Source organism: Homarus americanus, unplaced genomic scaffold (genome assembly GCF_018991925.1).
Source record: "Homarus americanus isolate GMGI-L3 unplaced genomic scaffold, GMGI_Hamer_2.0 scaffold14467, whole genome shotgun sequence".
NCBI lineage: Eukaryota > Metazoa > Arthropoda > Malacostraca > Decapoda > Nephropidae > Homarus > Homarus americanus.
Window position 1 is genome coordinate 8,229,373 of NW_024733734.1, and position 26,300 is coordinate 8,255,672.

General features: G+C 36.9%; 3 protein-coding genes across 10 annotated transcripts; 2 read left to right on the forward strand and 1 right to left on the reverse strand.

Moving 5' to 3' along the window:
* The first annotated feature begins 256 nt into the window (after positions 1-256).
* Positions 257-5,835, forward strand: LOC121869991 (transmembrane protein 41A-like). 2 transcript variants are annotated; one of them, XM_042371664.1, is made up of 6 exons: positions 257-376; positions 567-697; positions 2,951-3,103; positions 3,958-4,122; positions 4,592-4,730; positions 5,366-5,835. In XM_042371664.1, exons 2-6 carry the CDS (start codon positions 572-574, stop codon positions 5,536-5,538), a joined length of 756 nt encoding a protein of 251 aa, XP_042227598.1. In that variant the 5' UTR covers positions 257-376; positions 567-571; the 3' UTR covers positions 5,539-5,835. The 2 variants fall into 2 exon arrangements, with proteins under 2 accessions (XP_042227598.1, XP_042227599.1); XM_042371665.1 differs by lacking the exon at positions 257-376 and adding an exon at positions 937-1,060.
* Positions 5,836-10,093: 4,258 nt separating this feature from the next.
* LOC121869992 (CTP synthase 1-like) lies at positions 10,094-25,779 on the reverse strand. Of its 7 annotated transcripts, none has more exons than XM_042371667.1 (14): positions 23,275-23,334; positions 21,373-21,553; positions 20,556-20,725; positions 19,995-20,171; positions 18,588-18,794; positions 17,405-17,559; positions 16,957-17,178; positions 16,366-16,503; positions 15,428-15,637; positions 14,703-14,855; positions 13,916-14,031; positions 11,441-12,840; positions 11,077-11,337; positions 10,094-11,010 (listed from the first exon to the last, which is right to left on the reverse strand). In XM_042371667.1, exons 1-12 carry the CDS (start codon positions 23,317-23,319, stop codon positions 12,635-12,637), a joined length of 1,980 nt encoding a protein of 659 aa, XP_042227601.1. In that variant the 5' UTR covers positions 23,320-23,334; the 3' UTR covers positions 10,094-11,010; positions 11,077-11,337; positions 11,441-12,634. The 7 variants fall into 7 exon arrangements, with proteins under 7 accessions (XP_042227601.1, XP_042227606.1, XP_042227603.1 ...); XM_042371672.1 differs by having other exon boundaries at positions 11,077-11,130; positions 11,239-12,840; XM_042371669.1 differs by having other exon boundaries at positions 11,077-11,184; positions 11,239-12,840.
* On the forward strand, positions 10,728-11,270 carry LOC121869916 (proline-rich proteoglycan 2-like). Its single transcript, XM_042371482.1, has one exon. It carries the CDS (start codon positions 10,728-10,730, stop codon positions 11,268-11,270), a length of 543 nt encoding a protein of 180 aa, XP_042227416.1.
* Positions 25,780-26,300: the final 521 nt, after the last annotated feature.

Here is a 26,300-nt window from a genome sequence, read left to right on the forward strand (position 1 = left end):
ATTGGCCAAGAGAATAATTAACTGACCAATCACATCAGGGGATATATACTCCACGTCTCATGATTGGTCGGTTGGTAAACCTTTTAACCCGCCAGTTTTAAATCTGAACATCATAATCCTTTATAACTCTCAATTACTCACTTTATAATAGAGATAAACATTATATTATATTATAGCCTTATAATAGTCATGATGAATTATAATTATGGACAGGTAGTTTAGTCATTGTTTTGTTTGTTGGGGTAATTTGGTGTTTGTTTACCGTCATCAGCTGACCGAGGGAGGAGGTCGAGTCTCTCTTATCTTGACTATTGTTGGACTTAATCATCTTACAAGGTCAAGATGGAGTGTTAATAAGGAACAATAGTGTACTGAAGTGAGTGTCTCAGATGAGGGAGGTTTATTGTGTGTGTGATACTTTAATACTGTACTGTACACGTTGGCATACATACAGTCTCTTCCTGTACATTAAATACCATACAAAACACTATAGGAAGTTGATTTATAATTGTATTTTTAAATAATTAATGTATGTGAAAGGCTTAATTAGTTTCTCATCTTTCTAGTTAAGATGGTGACAATTCAGCGAAGGGATTATGTGAGGCTGTTGATCGCGCCAGCAACATTTGCAGCAGCTTCATTATTACTCTGGTTCCTTTTTGTCAGTAGACCTGCATTAAAAAGTGGCCTCAGACCGGTATGTACAGTACAGTACTGCATCACTTGCCTTGTTTGTTTTTAGTTGTATAAAAGTAGTTCCTCTTTACTGTGCTTGCAGTATTAAATTCCTCTGCAGAGACCATTTATTTTAAACTCTGTTTATTAACTCAAAAGCATAATGTGTCATATACTGTACAGTATATTATCACGTCAAGACGCCCTTGCTATCAGCCTTGCCCACATAGAGTACAGTACAGTTCTGTATTATAATTTCAGAAAACCATGAGCCTCCCTTCTTGACCTTACTGTACTGGTGCCTAGCAACATGTTTTCAACTGGACTCAGCCTGGGCAGTCCACTCACAGTATCGTATATATTCATACAGATTTGGTATCCAAAAGTACATCTACCCCACGTGTATGTAACAAGGCAGTGTATAATTTTTTGTTAAGTAAAATTAACAGATCATTCTGGTGAAATATATGACAGAAATTTACCACCGTCTCATCATGGACAGTACAGTATTCTCAAAGGGTAGAGGTACAGTAGGTTCCACCCAGACAGTCACTCTTCACCATGCCACTGTCCAGTGAACTACAGTATCATGTTGTCTTTCCAAGGATCCTTGGAAAGAATTCAGAGGAGAATGACAAGACTAATCCCGGGCATTAGGAACCTTGAGTACAGAGACAGGCTAAAGCATCTTAATTTGTGCTCCCTCGAGAGACGTAGAGCGAGGGGCGACCTGATAGAGGTGTATAAATGGAAGTCAGGGCTAAACAAAGGGGACATTTCAAAGGTACTCAAACTATCCAACCAGGAGTGAACTCGTAACAATGGTTTTAAATTAGACAAATTTAGATTTGGGCGCGAAATAGGTAAACATTGGTTTGGAAACAGAGTAGTGGATGAATGGAACAAGTTAGCAAATATCATCATTAACTCGAATACGCTGGATAGCTTCAAACATAGTTTGGATGCTTATATGAGCAATAGGGGTTGGGTATAAATGGGACTGCCCAGTATGGGCCAATAGGCCTGCTGCAGTTTCCTCCATTCTTATGTTCTTATGTTGTCAATGACTCCAGCACCATAGTGGCTTGTACTGTTGGGTTAGCTTTTATAATGTCCTTCTCTGGTGGCCTGTATGTGATTCAGTTGGCTAACCAAGTTGTTTGGTTCAAACGATATTCTGGCCAAATGGCAAGGTAGAAAAGGCTAATCTATGTAGCCCTACGTCAAACTCCTAACCCACCCGGGGAATCCCTTCGCAGTATAGGTCTGTTAAATAATTGTACTGTAGTAACATGCCTCCTAAGTCCACACACAATTTTGCATTCTATTGATTATAACAAATGTACTTATAAAGACCCCACAAAGTAGCACATTGTACTGTACTGTAGTAACGGGAAATAATTTTGACATTTGTTTTCTTAACTTTTACTAAATCTAATAATTTTGTAAAATAAATAATGTTGATTTTAAACAAAGTTCATTCAAACTAAAAGTGAACTTACAGTGCATATACCGGTACAGTAATTATCCCATTTGTTTACTTGTTCATCAGAATGAAGACCTTGTGTTAGTTAACCATAAGGAACACTTGTATCATGTGTGGCTCTTGGTACATATTTTGTGTGATTTAATGAAAGACTTACAGTGTGTGGTCAATGATTCTATAACAAAGAAATTATACAAATCAAAAGCTCTTGTTTACTTAGCTTTAACCTAACCTATGCAACTGGTTTATTACTGAATAATTTAAAAGCTTTTCTCGCATGTACAGTAGTAACTCGCCATCTGCATGCCATAAGCTGTTAGATAGGATATGCTTTTTTTTTTCATGCATTTAAAAAAATATTAATACACATTACAACTAGTATTGCCATTGCTTCAAAATTTACATTGTTATTTGTACTTTATATTCTTTGATGCCCTAATGCCCTCAACTAAGTGACTCGTGGAAAATGCTCATTAACCCCTTCACTACAGGGCTGCCACACCAGGGATTAAGTTGTGGGCTGGACACCCTTGATATTAACGCCTGGAACTAATCTAACTAGATTGCTTTCCATTGCTTTTGAAACAGGAAATTAGGAACAAAAATCACCCTATAAGGTTAATGGGATAATGATTTGTAAAATTACACCACCTGATTGCATGTTCCTCTCTCCATCCTCTTGAATCAGCCATGTCTTAGTGAGTTCTTTACATGAGGCACTGAGTTACTGGCTCAAACTTACACTGAGGTGCAAAGAATCACTTGTCTATTTATGCTTCTTTTTTCTAGGATCTTCATTTCCCTAAATCTTTTGAAGACTTGAGAGAGCTTGTCCGTGTATCCACTGCTTACAAACAGGATCACTGGTATTATGTTCTTCTATTGTTCTCATCAGCTTACATCTATAAGCAGACGTTTGCTATTCCTGGTTCTGCATTGTTGGTATGTAACTTGTGTGTATTACTGTACTACTGTATTCTCAATAAAATGTCAACAACATTGGTATCAGTACTGTATATATAAATTTCTACAGTAAGGTATTGATTAAAATAAGTTTCACACTATAGGTAAATAAAGTACATGAATTTATACTTTATTGAATAAAAACTTTGAATTTATAATGAAAAAAAATCATCAAAAATTTGTCTTCAGAATTTTACTGTTAATTGTTTTATGTCCTATGAAGACCTGTGACACTTACCACTACCAAGCATCTCACCAGAACAGTAGAGTCTGATGGACAATTGACAGTGTATTACTGAATATATTGTAACCTGGCCACACAAATAAAATCTACATGGAATTCCTATAAATCCAGTGGTTGTCTAAGGAACCAATGAGGTTATTCTGTCATTCAATCTGACTACACATAAGAACTCGCTCCAGCTGTCATGACCTTCCAGCAGTAACTTGATGGATAAATGTATTTCCTGTACTTTTCAATTTTGTCCATTTTTATTACACATTTCATGATACTGTATTGTAAAAAAAATTTTCTTTACTTGGTGGGAATGGACAGAAAACAATGGTGATAATGATGAATGTAAGATGGTTCATGTTCAGATACCAGCTTCACCAACTTTGTGCCATTTTACCTTTAATTCTGCAAGTTATAATTCATATTTTGCTTTGCTTGTAACTTTGTTTGAACATATGGCATGCAGGCAATTAACCAAACCAGCATATTTTGTTAGTGTTTGGGGTCTTCGTTTCTTCCCCAAAGCCATGACATGGGATTTCTTACATCATTACTGTATAATACATTGTTTTCTAGGCCTGGGTTGTGTCCTTTGCAGAACCTCTTTGGTGGGGCGCTGTTAGGATGCTGGCCTTTAGGATTTCCACTTTGCTGTGTCTTAACTGCTATTGGTGCGAGCAACTGCTTCCTTCTCTCACGCCTTGTGGGACGAGCAATTATTCAACAGAAGTTTGCTAATAGAATCCAGTGGCTTCAGGAAAAGGTGATGTTTGTAAAGTCTACAAACATTTCTTGTATTATCACAATTGCCTCTGTAGCTCAATGATGGTTCAATTTCAGGTCAGTGGAGAACAGGATCCCCTTGTTGTACACCGGTTCCTATACTAGCCACAAAAAATGGACTGAATTCACTGCCTGACTCATGAGTTGGTCACACAGTAGATTATTCCTCCCCTAAGACCAGTTTAAACAATTAACTCTTCAGTGCAATCAATTTCAACCATAGTTCTCTTGGTAGTGATGTCTGAAAAGTCAGCTCTTTTCTTTTATCACATGTAAGATAGTTACACAGGTGATTTGTGACAGATTGGCAAACTAGTTCTTTGTTTCGGCAATAAGACGAGACTTAACAAATACAGTCCACTCTTTTTGTTTCTCACATCAATTACATTTAGTGAGTTTCTGCTGGATTTTAATTATTTCTTCTAATACTTTTCTGTGTTTTGTTGCAGCTGCTGGAAAATGAGCATCAACTGTTCCTCTTTTTGGTCAGCTTAAGAGTGTTTCCAATGACACCTAACTGGTTCCTTAATATCACAGCCCCCTATGTTGATGTGCCACTACCCATGTTCTTTCTCTCTGTCTTATTTGGTAAGTATTTGATTTGTTGAAGGGGAAATGTTATACGATATAGTATACTGTACAGTCCTCCGAATATTAGATGTGACATTTATGATGTACAGCAGATTATGTGGTCTGAGTTGATTTTGTTCAACTTTCATACAAAGGTACAGTAACTCTTTTACATGCTGATAAAGGATCTGGTTTCATTTTTTTTAATAATGTTAATTAATGACCCTTGCAATAAAAAACACCTTTAGAATATTTAAAACTTCAATTACTGTGCCCGTATGTTTTAAGTCTCCCTATACTGTATATATATTTTCTCAAGAAAATAAACTAACTTTGCCATTTAAGCACCTTTTTTTTCCACTCTCCAGAAAAAAAAAAAACCCTGTAAATTGCCCTGACTAATACCTTAGTGTTTTGGCAGATGAGGTCACGATGTAGATTTTGTCCTAGGCATACCAAAGGGGTGGGTGGGGGTAAGATCCTCAGCCCTTTGGCTAATAAATGATTTCAAATAAACCATTTTTAACAATTATAAAAAAATAACGATAAATAATATAATCAAACATTATAAATGAGAGCCTATTCCTGCCAGAAAAAAAAAGGACTGTAGTCTTTGTACTTTAAATAATATTAATTGTGTTGTTTTGTTCCAGGATTGATCCCTTACAACCTCCTGTGTGTTCAAGCTGGAGAGGTGTTATCGGACATTCATTCAATGGATGATATTTTCACCCCCAAACGGCTGCTCGCTCTTATAACTTTGGCTTCAGTAATGTTAACACTCTCGCATTTTGCTCAAAAACGTAAAACAAAACATAGTGAATAATTGACTGCAAAGTATTTTTCATATATGGATGTAACTGTTCTTTGTCAGTATTTTCTCAAAATGTTGCACAGTGATCAATATATTTTTACTGGGGTTTCAAGCTGTTTATTTTGTAGGTGTGGACAGTACTGTATAGAAAAGGGTACAGTACAGTACAGTACAGTATGTATTATTTTGGTAGAGATCAGCCTGAGCTAACTTTGTCATTGTACCATGGACATGATTATAATGTTAACCATATTGTGTTGCTAAGGAGGACAATGTTTATATAATAATAAATAATATTAACAAAATGGTTATTTAAACTTTTAAATGTTTTAATATTTGTATTTTGAAGTTTTCCATCAATAATGAAACAGTTTATATTAATACAGAGAAACTTCACTAATTTGAATTTCAAATAAATTTACAGTTCAAAGATCCCAAAAACAACAACCTGATGTGGACAAGGGTTTGGGAGTGACTTACACAGAATATGGGTACCCAGCAACCATACTGTACTGTAGCAGAGGGATGTGTTGGACATATTTGCTTTATTTTTAATTCTTTTGAAATTAGTAATCAAAAGGATTCTTTTGGGAAGGGATCATTACTATACACAATCAGATGTTTGTTGGCCCACTGAACCTGGCACAACCGTGCTACAGTCGGTGTTAGGACTCAAAACAAACGTCCATAATCTGGAGATGGAGTTTATGAGTTGAACCGTAGATAGCGGTACAGTACAGTGGTCCCTCGGTTAACGAACACAATCCGTTCCAGCAGGCTGTTCGTTAACCGAAACCATTGTTTCAATGGGTTTTTGGGTAATTGGTTCCAGCTCACTGAAAATTGCCTAAATTCAACAAAAATGGTAGAAAAGTTAACTTACTTTGAGGTGTGTATGTAGAAGGCTCCTGGATGATGATGATGGGAATTAGAATGGGAGTGGAGGAGAAGGAAGAAGAGAAGGCATTGGGGTGGAAGAGAAGTCACCCCATGGCACCATTTCACCCATAAAATTTTAGTTCTCTTGGTGTATTTCAAGATTATTTTCTTTAAATCAACACTGCACTGCATTATATATTGTCAATATGTAAAATATATTTTAAAATGACCAATAATTTGCTTGGAAACACAAAAAAGCGTTTAGTTGAAGAGTCTCTCAAGCAAGATGTTACCTCCACTGAAAGCAGAGAGAGACTGACGCCTGTCTGGTGTGTTAACAGGCTGGATGTCGCGCAATAAACTAGTTACTTTACCTTCAATTATGTTCAATAATTGTTAAAATGACTAAAAAATTGAATATTAAACTTTTAAAATTATTGAATAGTATAAACTTCTTGATATTTACTAAAATAGTAAGGAATTTAAGCCCTAGAACCGATTAATGTATTGGCGGACTAATACTAAAGCTGGTTGACCGGCCAGTGCAAGCAAAAACATGTTGAGGTCGGTTCGAAAGAAATTCGTTAACCGAATTTAAGAATCTTATGGGAGGCAGTTCGTTAACCGAGGGACCACTGTATATAATGATATAAGGGTTGAAACTGCTTCAATTCAGGAAGGTAGAGGACTTTTATGGCCAACTATACAGTTGTCCACTTTCACCTGTATAGTTAGCATTGCCACCCCTCTCTCTTCATGATATGTGAACCCAGAGTATCGAAGCATATTCCGAAGCACTCACGAGTGAAGGGTAGAATCTAACACTGGCTGCAGCAGATATGAAGAAAGACCACCACATATGCCTTCAAGAAATATCAGAAAAAATTATATGGCTAAAGGAGCTGAACATGCAATTGTCACATCATAATACCAAAAACCATTCCTTACTTGGAATCAGGTGAAGAACATGATGCCAACACAACACATCATCAGCACCTCTGGACAATGGAGACGTGTTTATGTCCAAACATTTGCCAAACCCATGCCAAATCAACTTCAATTGGCATTAAAATCAAAAGGAAACATGTTACAGTATATCAAAAAGTAAGAAATTAAATGTTTGAAAGTGCTTTTTGTGTTTTATTTATATTGAATTTGGTGTTTTTTGAAAAGTCATGTAAAAAGGTCACAGGGCTCCATACTTTTTGTAGACACTGAACCTGTCAAAGAATATGCCTGAAACTTTTGCAACACTAAAACTAAGATTAACAAACAGTATACAGTGTATAGTCTGGATTTATGCGGTTTTGTTTACGTGTTTGGTCATTTACGCGGTGCCTTGCCAGAATTAAATGTTTTAATTACGCGGTAAATTTCATCATTTACACGGGAAGCGGCGTGGGCAGGGTGCGCACAAGGTCGCCCAGTCATCAAAACATTACCGAGTTCTTTACCCACCACAGCCGGCCCAAGTCAGTGATAGTGAGGATATGGACTTTGAGGGGGTTTGACAGAGGCCCTGCAAGCCTCTGTGGTGAATAGTGATACAATTGATTCAAGTGAGGACCAATAATCTGCCCTCTGCATCGGAACCAACCCCCCTTCCCCGTGTGCCCAGCCAACTTCTCTACCAACGTAGGTGTTAAAAAACCTAATATTATTGATATTTCTCTGAAATATTAATTGTGTGTGCATGCCATCATAAAATTAAGATGTTATTTTTACTACAACGTAGGTATTGTCGGAAAAAGTGGAGATTGGGAGTCAGCCCAGTCTCTATTTCAATTAATCCCATATGTTGTTATTTCGTTTACGCGTTTCTCGTTTTACGCGGATCTCCATGGGTTCAATTGACCGCGTAAGTGCAGACTATACTGTAATCAAAACTAAGGAATGGTTCCAATTTTATAAAAACTTATTCTGCATTTATCTGAAATGACTACCATAATCAAGTGCTAACTCGTTTTAGTGGGTATTTTATCAATCCCTTCTAATTAACTGACAAATTTCCCAACTTGAGTATTTTTACAATACTGTGGAGTATTTTCTTGTAAAATCCTCTCGAGATCAAATAAATATCTCAAATGGCCAGAGAAGCATTTGTCTTGCTTACATGACTTGAGAACAAGATGGAGAATACAAGGTAAACTGCCTTTACTAGACAAGGACAAAGTTATATTCAAATTAAATATTCTTAATAGTACTTTACTTTACTTTACTTGACTAGCCAGCATGCAATGATACCAAGCTATAAACCTTTTAGGTAGCTTAGTATAGTAATTCTAAGTATATGTATTATTACATAATAGGAAGGTGATTATTGCACACATTGTACATTGTGTGTTACACAAGTGATCTCCATTACAGAGCATCTAGTTTAAATATGCAGATACTGTAGAGTAAAGAGCAAGAGTTATCATAATAAGTCAATGACATCCTAACACAAGCTATTTAACCATGCAGAGACATACAGTATACACCACCTGAGCTAGACAATCAGGTTTTTGGCCTTACCAAATTTTTCAAGATTAAAGAGGGGACTCTTTAAGCCTGGTACAGTATACTGTACATGGGAAACTTTCCAGCATGAGAAAACATTCAGGGAATGACCATGTTTCCCACAATTAAATGTGATTATATTATATTGTAGTGCTAGAACTAGATTTCACAATAAATTATATGAAAACTATTTACAGATAAAAAAATTATTATAATAAAACTTTTATAATGAACAAATGTATACAATGTGCTTGTGAAAGTGAAAAGTTAAATGAATTCTAACTGTGACAATGATGGATGTGTGGTGCAAGAAAGCCTTTTTTTTTACCAACCACTTGTCATGTTTCATAAAATGTATAAACACTAGAAAATATATATAATTTATGAGGTATTAAGCTGTGTTTAATATTCATATTATTTTCCTTAATCATTCATAATAAAAAATACTCCGACTAACAGTCACTACGTACTTCAAGTGACCACTACTTCAGTTTTCTTCACTACTGTACATTTAATCAACACCACTCCGAATCAAATTTTGTCAACTTCGATACCTACTCAAGATCTACATTTACAAATTACACATTAAAAGAAATTTCAACTCTCATCTCAATCAACGGTTTTTACAAGTACCCCCAGGGTGGTCCAATTAAAGTGAACCAATTTTAAGTTGGTAACATGGGTCTGGGTTTGAGTGGGAAGAGGAAGAGGGGTGGCAGTTGGTGGCGCATGGCCTTGGATTCAATGCACAATGGCTCGTGGGCCGATGTAGCAGCATGTGTTTGCAGTGGAACAGTTTGTACAAACCAGCTCCATAGTTGAAGCTCAACGGGCATTTAGGCAGCTGGGGACCAGCGCCATCATGCAAGACAATTTGTGTGTGGGTAAATCCGTGGAGTGTAAGTGGATCAGTTCAGAATAAACCACACCAACGTTCAAAAACAGCCAGAACACCTGAAAATGTGGAGCATGTGAGAGCTGCCTTAGTGAAGAGCCTGCGCCATTCAGTGCGGAGACACGCCCGTATGCTGCAATTGTCTCAAGGTAGCCTGTCGAGAATTTTGCATCTTGACCTCCAATTCCACCCATACAAAATTCAGTTAGTGCAAGAACTGAGCCAACATGACAAAAAAATCCAATTGCAGTGTTGTCAGGATTTAATGGACAGCAAAATCTAAATTTTAACTCATCCATTTCACGAATTTTTATTTCATTTTCAACATGGTTTACTTTAATTGGTCCACCCTGTATTTTCAAGAACCTGACATGAAATACAACACATGTATACGTACTGTGCAGTACAGGCAGCCCTTGAGATATAGAAGAGTTCAGTCCTCAAAAGTTGTTCAGATTTCTTAACTTATTCTTACGTAGATTTCAATTACTGTAAATAATTGGAGATGTGTTCCCTCGGGCAACCCCCACACACACACAAAAAATATATATATATTAAAAAATATATATATTGACAATATATACTAAAAACACACCAAAGACTCTTTAAATCCACAATTAAAAATAACACCAAACATTATGGACATTACTACTGTACTTACATTGAAAAACAATATTTGTTAAAACTACTGTATAGGAAGTCCTCGTTCATTGTAAAGGTAAAGAGCTTGAAAACCCTTGTGATGTGTGAAATTAATACCGATGTGTGAAAAAAGTTTTCCCATAAGAAACAATATACAGGTAAAGGTGGGATCTATTTCTGGCTGTGAATTTTGAGGGTCCATGTACTGAATTTTTATACAGAAACACTTAAATATATAGATAGAAAACATGAAATACAATATAAAATACAATTAACAGTTTTGTTCATGTGGGTCGTCTCTGGCATCTACAAGGATTATCAACCTGCCGCTGCCACCACCAAGAATAGTGTACGTTGTGGTAATGAGCGACTCAATGAGAGCTCTCCCTCACAAGGCTGCCCATCACCTTGTGGTAATGAGCAACTCAATGAGAGCTCTCCCTCACAAGGCCGCCCATCACCTTGTGGTAATGAGCAACTCAATGAGAGCTCTCCCTCACAAGGCCGCCCATCACCTTGTGGTAATGAGCAACTCAATGAGAGCTCTCCCTCACAAGGCCGCCCATCACCTTGTGGTAATGTGACTCACCTTGTGGTAAGCGACTCAATGAGAGCTCTCCCTCACCGCCCATCACCTTGTGGTAATGAGCAACTCAATGAGAGCTCTCCCTCACAAGGCCGCCCATCACCTTGTGGTAATGAGCGACTCAATGAGAGCTCTCCCTCACAAGGCCGCCCATCACCTTGTGGTAATGAGCAACTCAATGAGAGCTCTCCCTCACAAGGCCGCCCATCACCTATAAGGTTCTATGAGATGCTTATCTCCTGAAAGTATATAATATACAGGAATTTGCAATAACTAAGGACTATTTGTACTAGTAACGAGGCCAAACTACCTGTACTAGTAACGAGGCCAAACTACCTGTAATAGTAACGAGGCCAAAGTACCTGCACTAGTAATGAGGCCAAACTACTGTACTGGTAATGAGACCAAACTACCTGTACTAGTAACGAGGCCAAACTACCTGTACTAGTAACGAGGCCAAAGTACCTGTATTAGTAACGAGGCCAATTTGTGAAAACAATCCAAAAAAGCTAAACAAAGAATTGCCTGAGTCTGTCCCCCTAATACTTAATAAAAAGTACAGTGAAATATTTGTAAGGTCATTAAATGTTAAACAGTTTGTTTTATTAGACCGTGAAAACAGTTTACTGTAGTGAAAACTGTTCTTACAGTACAAGCAATTGTAAAGTGTGGCTGTGCAGGTGCAGCACCAGCCATCCATCAGCCAAGATAGCTATTAATACTGTGTTATCTTAGTCTATACAGTAAATCCTCTGATTTACATAGTTATTTTTTATGTCATTTCACTTAACAACTGCATCATTTAAAATTTACGTCACCTTTTTAATTAAAAATTCATGTTCCGCTGTCACTACAGGTGCTTAGATCAGTGTCGCACAAAAACACAAAGCACCCACCATTATATAAATGGGAAAATAGAGGAGTCTAATTTATCTAATGTGGTATTTTCTAGGAACACATCCGTCATGTAAAAACTGTAGAGGGTTTAATGTGTTCTATTAAACACTGAAGGTTGGCAATACTTGTACATTTAGCCCCATTCTCTCTAACTACAGAAAATTCTGGAAGATTTTACCATTTATGCAAAGGTTTTCTTCCAGATATCCAAACTAGACTACAGTATGTGGATTATGTTAATGTGACTTTCTTTAACTTGAGCTTCCATACCTCAAGGAGTACCTGTAGTACACCTGGAGCACCTCCTAACTAATCATCTCTAATAGAATGGCTCTTTAAATGAGTAAAAGAATACTATCTGCTTTAATATAATATAATGTTTAATGAAACAATTATTTCCTTAATTTTTTCAGAATTTCAATTGAAGTTGTGCACCTTTTGTAGCTCAGCAAATAAAGAAACAATATACAGTACTGTACATACATAAGAAATGACACACTGTACCTTCACTTACTCACATCAATGCTCATATTACAGGATTTTCATCAAATATCTTTACTACTAATATAACATCAATTAAATTATTTTTTCTCTCAAACTACTAAAAACCATATAAAAATATATTGTTCACCAAGGATGACCCTAATATTCAGTCCCTTTACCTTATTACTAACCTACAGCCTAATATTTGTCTGCTAATGTAACCTATCTTATTCTGCTTCTTGATCATGTGTCTGAAACCCAGCATCTACAGTGTTCCTTTTTTTGGGAGTGGAACAAGAGGGGGAAAGAGATTCACACAAATTAGATGCAGACTTCTGAGAGGACGATGGAGGAGGGGTACGACGTGCAGGAGACATGCTGGGCTTGTCCGTCTGATTAACTAGAAGATGTGGTGGCATGGGTAGCTCCTCATCTGTGGGGAGGAGTCCAATAAGTTAAGGACTAATGTTTGTAGCATTCCAATATACTGAAAGGCTCTTACAATATGCATAAGTTACACATTTAGAAGTTTTAAAGGTAATGTTGGGTGTCATATGTTGTTGCAGCATCTAAATTCAGTGCTGAAGATTTTTTCTTTGTTCTTCAGCACCCAACCTGATGGATCAGGTTACAGTCCTGTAACCCCTCTATTACTGTACATCTGATCACAAATGAGATCTAGAATAGTGATAGGAAAAATTTGTTTGGATCAACATTAGCCTATTCCACTCCATGTATAAAACATTTTATGAATTAGGACTAAATGTTAGTGATGTACAGAAAGAAATACAGTACATTTTTAAATTAAGCAGAATTACAGTCATCTTAATATATCTTCTTGCAAGAGAAGGGAGCCAGTGGCTTGTTTAACCCACACCACCACCCTTTTGTTCATGTTGTGTTCTTCATAGGTCCAATGTTAGTGACATAGTACAGGAAAAAACAAGAGCACCCATAGAATGCTTATAACGTTTGGTAGGGTCACACTGGACAGCATCCTTCTCACATCCAACCCACGCAGGAAGTGAAACCAGGTCACAGTAGTACAAGACAAACACACTATCACTGCACCAAAAGTACAAAGGCTAATGCAAGCTTGTTTAGCATCAGATACAGCAGTATGGCTTCTATCACCTCTTCCGGCTTTCTACCCTAACTGAAGGGATCAGTATCAGAGAAGGAAGCTGCCAGGCACAGCCATAATGATTTGCTTCCTTACCATCTGTCCTTCCATACAGTGAACATAATACTGTACAATACTACTACCAGACAACCAATGAACTGATAGAAGCTGTCTATGATATATTCATGACAATAAGACAAGGAGAAGTTCACAAACACCTTCTGAATGATCAATAAGAGGAACTGAGGGTCGAATATCATAAGTGTACAAGGACTTCTGGCCTACTCTATAATTCAGGAACTCCAAAAAGATCTTGACTAATGTTATAGCTAGTAAACACTATATCATGCTCAAACAGGAAGCAACTAGAACAGATGTAGTTTACCAGATGATTCTGGAGAATCGGTGGGGGACATGCGGCATCCACGAGCCAGATACTGCTCCAACTTGCCACAGGAAGCCAGAATCAACCCAAGGTATGGTGGGGAAGGCTTCAGAGGTCTGTAAGTACAAGACAACTTTGAGTGGAATGTTATATTCTCCACAAGAACTTTAATATAAAAAAACTATGCACCTACAGTATACAGTACACCAACCTTTTTGTTAGTTCTGAATAATTTTACAGTTATGCTCAATACTGGAATTCACTACAGCAAAATCAGTACCTTCTCCAAGAACTAAAACCAGTGAGCAGTAATAATGTCTACCAGTAACACCCAGCACGCTAATACCAGTAGTCTACATGAGCCCAGTGCTGGGCATAGGCCTCCTGCATACGCTCTCACAATCTACTACAGTCCTACCTTGAGCCTTTTTTGTCCATTCTTCTAACAACCAAAAATCTTTCCCAGGTTCATAGATACACCTATTAACTCTTATCAATCAGTCTCTCTCCATTAACTTTCATTCCTGGTAGTGCTCAGAATCTTCCCCAAAACCCTACTGCCACTTCGCTATCACCAACTTTTGCACTTAAAATCCCCAATTACTCTCTCTCACACTAAAGCTCTTGAAATGACCTTATACTCTTCCAAACACTTCCACTTGTCATCATTCAACACAACCACCACAACAACTTTTACTCATATTATCTGACAAATTATTTTAATCCTCCCCTCTCCTTTGTTCAGCACCATACAATTCTACATTGAGGAATGAAAGGAAGAACTTACCTGGTGAGGTATTCTGGATGGTACTGACAGGCCACATAGTATGGGTGGTGATCGAGCTCCATGATCTCCATCCGTTCACCCTCCACATCCTGACCCACGAATTTTAGTCCTGCAGACTCAAAATCACAAGCCATCTTAGGATCCACCTCATACCTGTTGAGTGACAATGTATCATAGGAGAGGAGATCATGGCCAGTTAATCAATACTGTTTTATCTACAAAGTAGTAAACTTAAAAAAAAGAAATATATATATTTTTCTTTAAGAACAGAAAAGTTAAGACATAATTGTGGTAATAACAAATTCAATTGCAAGAGCTCAATTCTATACCATTTTTTAATCTTATTTCCACTGTAAAAGTCTCATCTCTGCAGCAACATTTGCTTCAAATAATGAGACATGACAGTAAAAGCCTCCTGGAGGAATTGAAATATAATGATTGTGGGTAGGGAGGCTGCCTGTTACTGAACTCCTAAATGTCCAGGCACAGTACTTAATATGTGGTCATGTTTATACATTTTGGAGAATTTGTCATATAACTTTTGTTAAATCTTGATGACAGCAAATTTAATAAATGCAATTAAGTCAGATGTTAATGAATGCATCTGTTATTATTATGTTATGGGTGCTTCACCTGCTGGGGGTATTAAGCAACATTCAATAAATCTAGGTTTCAAAAACAGAACTTTAAAATTTAAACAATACGACAAATGCTTATTAACGTACCTGTGTCGGTGACGCTCTTCAACATAATCTACGTTGCCATAAAGCTGTCGCAGCTTTGAGTCGTGGGTTTTAAATAAGGTTTGTCTTTTCCCTAGTCTCATGGTGCCTCCAAGCTGCCCAGGATTATGTTCTGGCATCTCAATGATAACGTGACGACTACCTTCGGGACATATCTCCTGGCTGTTAGCATCTGGCCATCCCAAAACGTTCCTGTGTGCAAATTTACTTTCTGGTCACTCTATCAAAATTTAATATAAATATAAATAGCATTGTATACTTTTTCTTTCACCAGTTTGGAATTTTTTTAACTAAACTTGTTCAATTAAGGTTTGTAAAGATTTTTTGATGGTTGACATATAAATTCAAGATTGATGGATAATGATGTAGTATTCCCAACCAACAATAATAATAATATAATTAACGGTTTCTTGAAAAAGTTCTGCAGCCTGAAAATATACATTGGACATAAATGTAGGAGTGACAGAGATGAACAGTTTACTTTGAGAAGAAAATTTAGTTTCTTGGAGAGGTAATAACAAGTTGTAACAATCATGGATGGTTAAGTATGTGTCCATAATACCCAGACACAAGTTATATATTCTTACCAGCTGCCATTTATGCTAATTTCCACCCTATCATCTCTTAATGCAACAATTAATAAATATTAATGAGTACAGTGGAGTTGTGGTAATTTTCAAAATACAAATTCACATGAATAAATTTGCAGGTAATGCTACACCTTTTTTCTCATTCTGTGGAGTGATTACTACAGATATGGGGATATTAGTACATTACTGTGCAACAACCTGCAGACTCCATCTATAGCCTCCTTGTCACGAAAAGGATGCCACAATTTCATTTAAATCAGTAACATCCTTCTTATGAAGGTTACTTAAAAGTAGTGCGACAACAGACAGTAGTCGAAGTAAAAAGATTACCTTGCAAACTCTATAACAGCAGCTTGTAAACCAAGACAAACTCCAAGGAATGGCTTCTTATTCATTCTGGCCCACTTACACACCGCCACCTTCCCTTCCACTCCCCGCTGACCAAATCCTCCGGGAACAATGATTCCACTGACAAAGAGAGAGAAATGACCAGATGTATATTACAGTTTTGTACATTAAATTTTCTGTTAATGATATTAACAACAAATGGATAATGTGTCTTCAAGATGCTAATATAATTAATTAAAGAGCATGTGGTTAAACATACATTACATAACAAACAGTAGAATATTCCTACAACTTTGATCCAGTTACCAAGTAATTTCAATAATAATCTCTATATGTGATGAGAATAGGAATAAAACAATCATCTGTAATACTTCATAAAAATAAGGTGAATTTTCACTAAGGTAAGGAAGCACTCAGGTTGAGAACTTTCAGCAAAATCCTCAGTATTGGGAGGAAGTGAGAAGTTCTTTCTATAATTTTTCTATATGTAAGATGACAATGCTAGAGATAATCCAACACTATTGTACTGTACATCTAATTCATCACAAAGTAAAGTTGGTAAGACTTCCTTACTGGCACTTGCAGACATTCTGCCATGACTCGTAATACTTAACAGCCCGAGTATTCTTGGCCTCTTCTTCTAGATCTTCGGCTTCCATGCATTTTAAGTCCAGTTTACGGTTGCAAGCGAGAGCAGCATGTTGCAAAGCTTTGATTACCGATGCATAAGAGTCTTCAAGCTGTGTGTACTTGCCCACAAGAGCAATAGTAACAGTGTTTCGCAGATGCTCATGCCTATGGGAATTAGTAAAACAGTGAAAAACAGTAATCCATGATAGTCATGTTAAAGAAACCAAAATGTTCACTTCACCTAGGGAAAAAAATGAAGTTCTCTCAATTTCTAACACTTATTGTTTGGAAGGACATGTTATTTCATGTTAGAAAACTAACGGCATTCTGTATACACCAAAGAAATTTATTTCACACAGAAGAGGTCACGCTCTTAATCTATAACACTCACTTGATAGAAAGGTCACGCCACTTCTTCATGAAATTTCTCGGTCGGTGAGTATCGAGGTTTAAACTCAAGCGATCACTAAGAAGGTGCGACACCTGCTGTTCTTCTAACATAAGTGGGACTTCATAGATGCTTTGAGCATCATGCAAACAAATTACCTGGAAAATTACACAACTTAATGCAAATTTCCTTTCAAATTGTAAACAATATTCTTATTACAAGATGTATTCACTGGGAAGTCATTTTGTCCTCAAAAACTAGATTCAACAAAATCATTAGTTTCTGATTACTGTTTATGGAACAAAATTATTTCCTTACATGGATATAGAACTTCCTATTCATTATAATTTGTGAAGTAATGCATCCATTCTCTTGCCTGCAGAAAGGTTTACTTACCTCACCCAACATCAGATACAGTACTGTAGGTTTTGTAAGTTTACTTGGTGGAATAGCATCTCAAGGACTACTGTACTGTCCTGTACTGTACTTACCAACATGACAAATATCCAATGATAACCTCATGAAAACACTTGTCACATGAAGTATCAACTTATCAGTATTAAATATGAATTCATCCACTGTACTACACCTCTCCGCTATTCGTGAAATATGGTAAACCGTATCAAATACTGTACTGTAAACACATCTCAATACTAGATATTCCCAATAATAGACATCTTCCTGTACGGTAGAATTAGTGGACTCCCCCAGCAGGATCTGGTATTGGGAACTTTGTCCACCAAATAATCACTTGGTGCATTCTGGAACTTGCTAGACAGAGTGTGGCAAGTGACAGTGTTTACAGGATGAAGCTGAACATAGCCTTGGTTAATGTTAAACTGTTTATGTAACAAATCAATATTTCCTTAAGGTACATTTTACAGCCACAAAGCCATTAATATATTCTGCAAATTACTATTTTTAATGCATTCAAACAGCAGGGGCATGAAACTGTTATATCTTATGAAAGATTTGTTCCAATTTTCTTTTCCCATATTCATTTTGATAACAATGGATGTCATACTTTTTTGTATAAAATTTTCTCTTTTCCAAAAGTTTTGCTGCCAACTGGGGCAGACAGCCATTACTACAAATACTTTAATAAGTTAATGTGGTAGACAATATCTGTCATAAATACATTACTGAACACTTACATAAAGCAACTTGTTGACCTTGTGGTCTATACCTGCTCTGGTGATACATGACAGAAGTTTGATATCTTGTGTTTAACTGACTGGTCGATGGGCATCTCTGAACGACACACAATGAAGTCCGGCGATAATCCTAGTCCACGTAGTTCACGTACACTGGCCTGAGTAGGTTTAGTCTTGTGTTCACCAGTGGATGATGGCTGAGGCACCAGAGACACATGGACAACACAGAAATTTTCTCGCTGTGGAAAATATTCAAAGGTCTTTAAGCTTTCTGAATGAGAGAATTAATGAATAATGAGTAGAAATTTTTAAGATAGAGAACTGAAATTTAGTTTGAGCATGCACGCACTACTCCTTGCACTGTCACTATGTTGAAATGAACTGTAGTTTGAGCTTTTCCCCATCTAGTTATTATATGTCTTATTTGTGTCACTCATGTTACTTGTATATTATTTGTAATTCGTAACCCATTCCCCAAATATGTAACTGTATATTTTCAGCCTTCTGGCTGCCAAGCTCTTTCAATAAACCGTTAATTATTATTATTACACACAAAGTGACAGAAACATAAAATTTGGGGGCTTGGCCACATAGGGGCCACCCCTCACTCTCAAATGTGGAGTCCCTTTATAAAATGCAGTGCAGGGCTGTGTTGTTCTACACAGCAACACATCAGCTGATCTAAAACTAAGTCATTAGGCAGTTATGAACACCCTTGAAAAATAATAAAACCTCTACCTCTTATACATAGCCTTAGTACTCATGGCAACAGCCAGCTGCTGAACAAAGTGCTTAAAAGGACAAGGAGTTGGATTTTATTTGTAAAAACGGGCAGAGGCGAGTCGAGAGGTGACACATGTGTCTGATCTGATGGTTTGTAACCGAGGGTCATCAAGACAACCCATCAGTATTTTAGTATAAGTTAATACCACTAAGCCCCATTTTCAAGGCAAGCTGTACACATCACAGGAAACCATTGGAATAAAACAGCCCCTAATTGTGGGCCACTTCCAGTCCTCTGCTACCCCACAGCCAACACTCAACAAACAAACAAGTATTGTCTGGAGACAAATTAGCTTGTTGATTTTATAAAATAATATAAAATATAATAAACAAGGTGTGACTAAACTATGACTTGGACATAAAAGCTACTATATAAATTTGTCAATACAGGACCGTACCTTACAAGGTTCAGCATAAGTTCTTCAGCACTTACACACAAGCTAAATGTATTAATTATTAAACTAATCTGAGACCTTGTTATACCAAGCATTGTTAACATCCATATCAATATGTTTGAATTACAGTACTAAGTTCACAACTCCTGGGAAGAGAACATGGACACAAGTTACATTCCTATGTCCCCTTCCAAGGATGGAGGAGAGTGGGCAAATATATGTACTGTACTGTATACTGAAACCATATGACAGTTTATTTACCTTCACTCTAAACTGAAACTGCCTGAAGGCCTCTACGAACGGCATGCCCTCAATATCTCCGATGGTGCCTCCCAATTCTATGATGCACACTTCTGGGTCTGCCAAGTCTCCATCAACAGGACGCTGTGCCACTGATTCCACCCACTCTTGAATGGCATCAGTGATGTGAGGCACAACCTAAAAGGATCAACATGGCATTTTATAAGTTGTTATAAACACATTTAGGTTTTTTTTTCGTGATGCTACCTTCTTTTTTCCAACCAAATTGGTCATTAACAAAAGCTAAAACCAGGCCCTGCAGATTTACACTTCCTGGTTACCCGGAATAGGGGCCAAATAGGTGATTTTTCATGACCATTGCCGAGCTTTTGCCCAGCAGACAAGTTGGGCAGGTGATGCATGACTCCCAACTTCCTGTTCTGTAAATGTTTAACCAGTGAGGTCCATCAACCAGCAAGGTGATGGGAGTGGGCTGTGTATGTGTGGGCTTGACCCGACGCCATATTTTGACATCACAGTCGAGCTGATCCCTGACCTACTAAGAAAGTCCATTTTACACACCTGTACAGTTTTTCCAAGATAATCTCCCTGTCTCTCCTTGTTGATGACAGACTGGTAAATCTTGCCAGTGGTAATGTTGTTGTCCCGGTGTAAAGTAACATCCAGGAATCTCTCATAGTTGCCCAGGTCAAGATCCACTTCTCCTCCATCATCCAACACAAACACTTCACCTGCACATAAATTAACATACTATATAATATCATACTATATAATAAAAGCTTCACACACACACACACCAAGGCTACAGCTTTCAGTACAATATATCTAGACAATCTTTCTTCTCAAACCATAACATTATGTAAAATATAAAGTAACAGTTGAATTGTGTGTAAAACATTGCCCTTTAATACAGCGTATAGTACTGCACTGTACATACTGTTTTTTACTTAAAGGTTTTAAATTTTTCTGCACAAACCAATATTTTATTAACCTGAAATGATCTTTCACTAATCACAGTTAAAGAAGTCATATGTACAGGTAATGTCTATGTAAGAGTTAAGGTACAAATGTCAACATATGGGGGAACCTGCCCAATGCATCACTTTTTAAATACTGAACAAGATGACATCACTGTGGAATGCTGCATACATCTCCAAATATTCCATTATTTTACAAACCCCCAAAATATTTCAAAGTTCAGTTACAGTAAAGAAGAGGCAGCAAGTATAAGTGCAAATTTCATATCATAACTAATGTTTACATATAAAAAAAATAAAATAAGGAAGGTATGAGGAAGATGGCAGGATCTCCAACCCAAAAACTAGTAAACTCTGTAGTTACACTAATATTCTCTAAATGCAGTAATATGAAAAAATACCATGCTCATATGGGGAGAAGGTTCCAGCATCAATGTTAATGTAAGGGTCAATTTTGATGGAGGTCACTCGTAAGCCACAGTGCTTCAGGATGGTACCAACGCTGGATGCAATGACACCCTTCCCGATGCCGGATATCACTCCTCCCGTCACCAAGATGTACTTCATGTTGAAAATATTACTCTAAAAAAAAAAATTATATATATAATTTATACTGTATATACTTATATACTGTATATACTTATATACAGTATATATATATATATATATATATATATATATATATATATATATATATATATATATATATATATATATATATATATATATATATATATATATATATATATATATATATATATATATATATATATATACTGTATATACTGCAAGACATAATTCATAAGACTAACCATAGATAATATATACTGTAGAGTACAGTACAATGACTGTCCATTAGTGTGGATACTGTATACTAAGCCTTTTATACACAAGGAGGCAACACTGTACTGTACTTGGCCATCTTCACTTCCCCAACTTGATGGAATGGGAGTGCCAAGGGATGAAAGTATCGACACTTAGGACAGATGACTAGTGTTGTAGCCACACTCTTACACCACACTACAGTATATGTATGCACAATTAAAAGAAAATTAGTCTGTTGAGAATAGCATAGACAGAGTAATGCAGAGTCATTACTGAGAACTTTTAGCAAAAATTGAGGATTGATCCTGAAATCCTACTTTCTAATTGATTATTATGCCAGGCAGTTGTCCTGCACCTCCTCCCCCCTCCCCCCACACATTAATACATTTCATTTATGGTTAACTTGAAGCACAATAAGATGTCATAACACACTTCATAATACTGTACAGTACTGTATGTCCTTCCTGGTTACTATACAGAGCAGTACAGTACTGTATATCTAACTGTTACAAGTTCTTATAATACTGCATTCATTAAATCACCATTTACTGTACAATGAAGTATTATCACACATCATTTATGAGTTTAAGAAATCTTTGGTTACACATCTCTACTAAGTGATTTAGTTATACATAGTATTCTTTTCCTACATTGGTTAGTCCTAAACACATTCTCCCCACCCAGCCTCAGCACCAAAGATGAGATATCCCCCTCCCTCCACACCCCCAGCCTGAGTCCCTTCCAGTTTTAAAACCCAAGTGAACCCCTACATCAGCCTTCATCATTAAAGTTGTTATTATTCAAACCTAAAACATTATATAATCAAACTCAATAAACAATTCACCAGGAACCAATATAAAGAAATGTGTTTTGCCAACAAAAAGTTGCTGCTCACATACTGCAGTGCTCAGTGCAGGAGTACAACACATACCAAACAGGTTCTCATCCCCTCAGGATACAGATGTGGGTAACTGACCTTTATTTTTAACTCTCTCATGCATAAAAGAACATTTCGCACACAACTGGATTTTGGTTTCTCATAACAGATTATCTTCAGTAATCTTAACAGTTTTATTCATGTTATAAATTTGTTTCCCAAGTTGCTAAGATTTATCTCGTTATGAGTAACGTGCAGGTAAAAGATATCTTTGCTCTTACTAATAACTGTTATGGCAACTCAGGACATAACCCATACCCTCAAGGCCACCTAACACAAGGGTGTTGGGGGAAGTGGCCAGACTCAAGGCTACATTTTATGACAATGTACAGTCACTCATAAAAGAAATGGACCCCTGGGCGAGAGCTCTTGTGATTGGTAACAGTTCAGTTCTAGTAACAGTGTACCTGACATAAGGGGTGTGGTGTGTGTGTGGGGGGGGGGATCACTGCCTTCTGCATGAACCACTGCCTCGGGTCATGTCTTGTTTCATGAACAACTAAACAAGGTGAATACAATACCATAATTATGTTAACTTTACGTTTTCTGATAATTTCGGGCCTATCAACACCTCCCTTAGCCCCATGTGCTCGCTGTTGGAGTCTTCCTTTAAGTTTGTTCATTCTGCAATAAATATCAAACAAATATTTAGCTATTTTCCGACATATTTGTCTGTATACGACCACGCAGGTTTATAATGCGACTGAACTTACATGAATAACATACAGGGTATCTTTACCTCACGATGTTTGAAACCATATTGCCCCAATGGACATTCCTGCCCTCCCCAACGACAAGAAGAGGCCTCTTCTCGACACAATCATTCAAACCATGGTCGAATAAATATATGAAAAAAAAAAAAATTTCCAGAATAAGTTTAGTTTGGATATAAAGTGTAGGTATAATGAGATGAATAAGTTTAATTTATTGAAGATATTAGGGTCTTAGAATATAATGAGCAAAGGTAACATAATTATGGTGTTGTATTCACCTCGTATTAGTTGTTCAAGAAACGAGAAGACATGACCCGAGGCAGTGATTCACCTCCTCCACACCCCTACATCAGATACACTGTTACCAGAACTCAACTGCTTCCAGTTACAAGACCTCTCACCCAGGGGACGTTTCTATTGTGAGTGACTGTACAGTACACACCTAATTGTGATCATGGCCTTGCAATGTATTAGCTACACATGTAAAGCTACAGTATGTAAAATATATTAGCAGCTCTCATGCCAAGGTGTCTATTCAAATTAAGTCATATCAAGATAATGTATATCCAGCTGGGTCCCAGGCTTGGCATATAGTGTACAGTATTCCTTCACAAGTAATTATCAAAATCAAACCATCAACAAACTTCTTGCAGATTCACATGAAAAAGGATATCTCTCAACAACCCTATTTTCCAACACAATCATTACAATGTCTTGCACTGACACACACACACATGGCAGACAGGTACACATGGCTGACACATGGCAAGGTTACAAGGCAATTTACACAAACTAAAATAGGTGCTACTATAGTATGCGGTCTACCGAGAGATTTACGCTGTAGCATCTATTAACCCAACCTAACCTAATATATCTTAACCTAGGTTAAGTTAGGTTAGGTTAACGGATGCTACAGTGTAAATATCCTAGTAGACATAACTCCAGCTCATTAGACCACATACTATAGTAGCACCCTAAAATATAAGACAATTACTGTGGTCAAAAGAACTGGCCTACACCTTCCCTTCTTTGACTGTTTATAGAGCAAATTGTTACTCTGAACACATCCAGAGGGCCTTCCACTACCACAAAATAAGAAATTATTTAAAGCTGTGCTCTACCACTCTGTCAGAAACTTTAATCAGAAGTATATTCAATTTGATTCAAAGTAACTGAATGATTAAAGTATATGGAGTGTTTGTATAGCCAGGTATCCCTAATAAAAAACAGTTTGGATTGAAAGAAAAATTGTTTTAGCTGACCATTCACCCAAGCTGCCCTTCAAGACGAATTTACTATACCAAAATATTAGTTAGGAAAGGTTGTAAAATCTTACATTAAATAGCTGGGGGAACTTATGTGGCTATGTAAGCTCTGCCTGAAGTACAGCAGTAACAGTTGGCCTGCTCTCCCCCACACACTATACTGTACAATATTAAAAATGAAACGCCAAAATAAAATGCCAATTCAAGTGAATTAAGAAATATTTAGTATTACAGTACAGTATACAACATTGTACTGCACTTTATGAAATGCACAACTAATGATAAAGTAGAATGATTTTCTTTGGTATCATGGTATTTTACTTTTGGTTATCCAGGGAATATTAGGAATTTAACTATTGGAATCAGCAGTTAGACATTTCTAAAACTTGTGAGGGAAAAGTCAGAAGGAAAGTGTATTAGAAGTGTCTAAACTATTGATTCCACTAATTAAATTCCTAATATTCCCTGGATGGCCAAAAGTAAACATTACCTATTCTTTAATGATTTATTACCTATAAAATAACATAAATTAAGCATAGGAACTTAGTCTGGAGGCCACGGGACCATCACTACCATACAGGAGAGGAAGAACCTGCCGGGTAGTTCCACTGTACAGTATATCAGTGGTTCTTTCTTGCTAGTTGTTTTCTTTAGTTGTTGTTTAGTCTTTAATTAAATAAGACACACTGTACAGTACTGTAGTTTGTTTTATCAATGTAACCAAGAGTAATGGTAAGGAGTCCAAACGGCCACTTGCGGCCCTGTCACTTAACTCACTCGGTTTTCCCTGTTTCCTAAATGAGTCTGTAATCTACACATTAAAACACATATATACAAGATATTCCCCAATGGTAAAATAAGACAATGTGGTTGGTGTGACTCACATGGTCAACCTGTGTGTGTCTGACCTGTACCCCATGACACACACGATGGCACACCTCCCAGGATGTATACCTACCGGACAGTTAAATAAAGATGATGTAGTGTAGGAGGACCTGGAGGCGTGGCTGGGGAGCTATGAGAGTACTGGACACAGGTGGAGACGCTGGGCCACACAGCACATGCGCCGCCCCCGCACTAACGCACCTCACCTCACACCCACCTGACATAACTATTGACAAGTTCATTATATCTGTTAAAACAATCAATTTAAGTCATTTTTAATTAAAATTATTTGAATATAATTAAGTTTTATATGCCATATGTTGTATCTGATGTAAAGTTGTGTTGTTATATTGTGGTCGGCGGAACAGATTATGGAGGTAGTGTTTTAATATTAAACGATAACAATGACATATTATTATATTTAGAAAGTAAAAAAAACTATTAAACTCCTGTCATTTTGGATGTTTTATTACTAATTGTCTCAAAGTTTAAAAAAATAAATATGGAAATCATGAAACAGTAAGAAGGGAAACAAGTTAACGTACCTTTATCCTCTTCCACTGATCGGCTCGTTAGCCGCTTGGGAGTCTTATCATTACCGCTGTATCTCTTCAATAATTTTCGGACAAATTTCACCACTCATCGTTTTTTCTGTCGTTTCAAATCAGTTTTATCAAACAAATATTAATGGCGATGAGCTGTAG

Excerpts from the sequence above, each read along its gene's own strand:
- LOC121869991 (XM_042371664.1), top strand. The coding sequence starts at position 572 with ATGGTGACAATTCAGCGAAGGGATTATGTGAGGCTGTTGATCGCGCCA. Across the intron at positions 698-2,950 it reads TAAAAAGTGGCCTCAGACCG|GATCTTCATTTCCCTAAATC; the intron begins GTATGTACAGTA and ends TCTTTTTTCTAG. Across the intron at positions 3,104-3,957 it reads TTCCTGGTTCTGCATTGTTG|AACCTCTTTGGTGGGGCGCT; the intron begins GTATGTAACTTG and ends TGTCCTTTGCAG.
- LOC121869916 (XM_042371482.1), top strand. The coding sequence starts at position 10,728 with ATGTGGGTCGTCTCTGGCATCTACAAGGATTATCAACCTGCCGCTGCC.
- LOC121869992 (XM_042371667.1), bottom strand. The coding sequence starts at position 23,319 with ATGGGGCTAAGGGAGGTGTTGATAGGCCCGAAATTATCAGAAAAC. Across the intron at positions 16,504-16,956 it reads CAGAATGTCTGCAAGTGCCA|TGGAATCATTGTTCCCGGAG; the intron begins GTAAGGAAGTCT and ends TCTCTTTGTCAG. Across the intron at positions 15,638-16,365 it reads GCTGTTATAGAGTTTGCAAG|GAACGTTTTGGGATGGCCAG; the intron begins GTAATCTTTTTA and ends ATTTGCACACAG.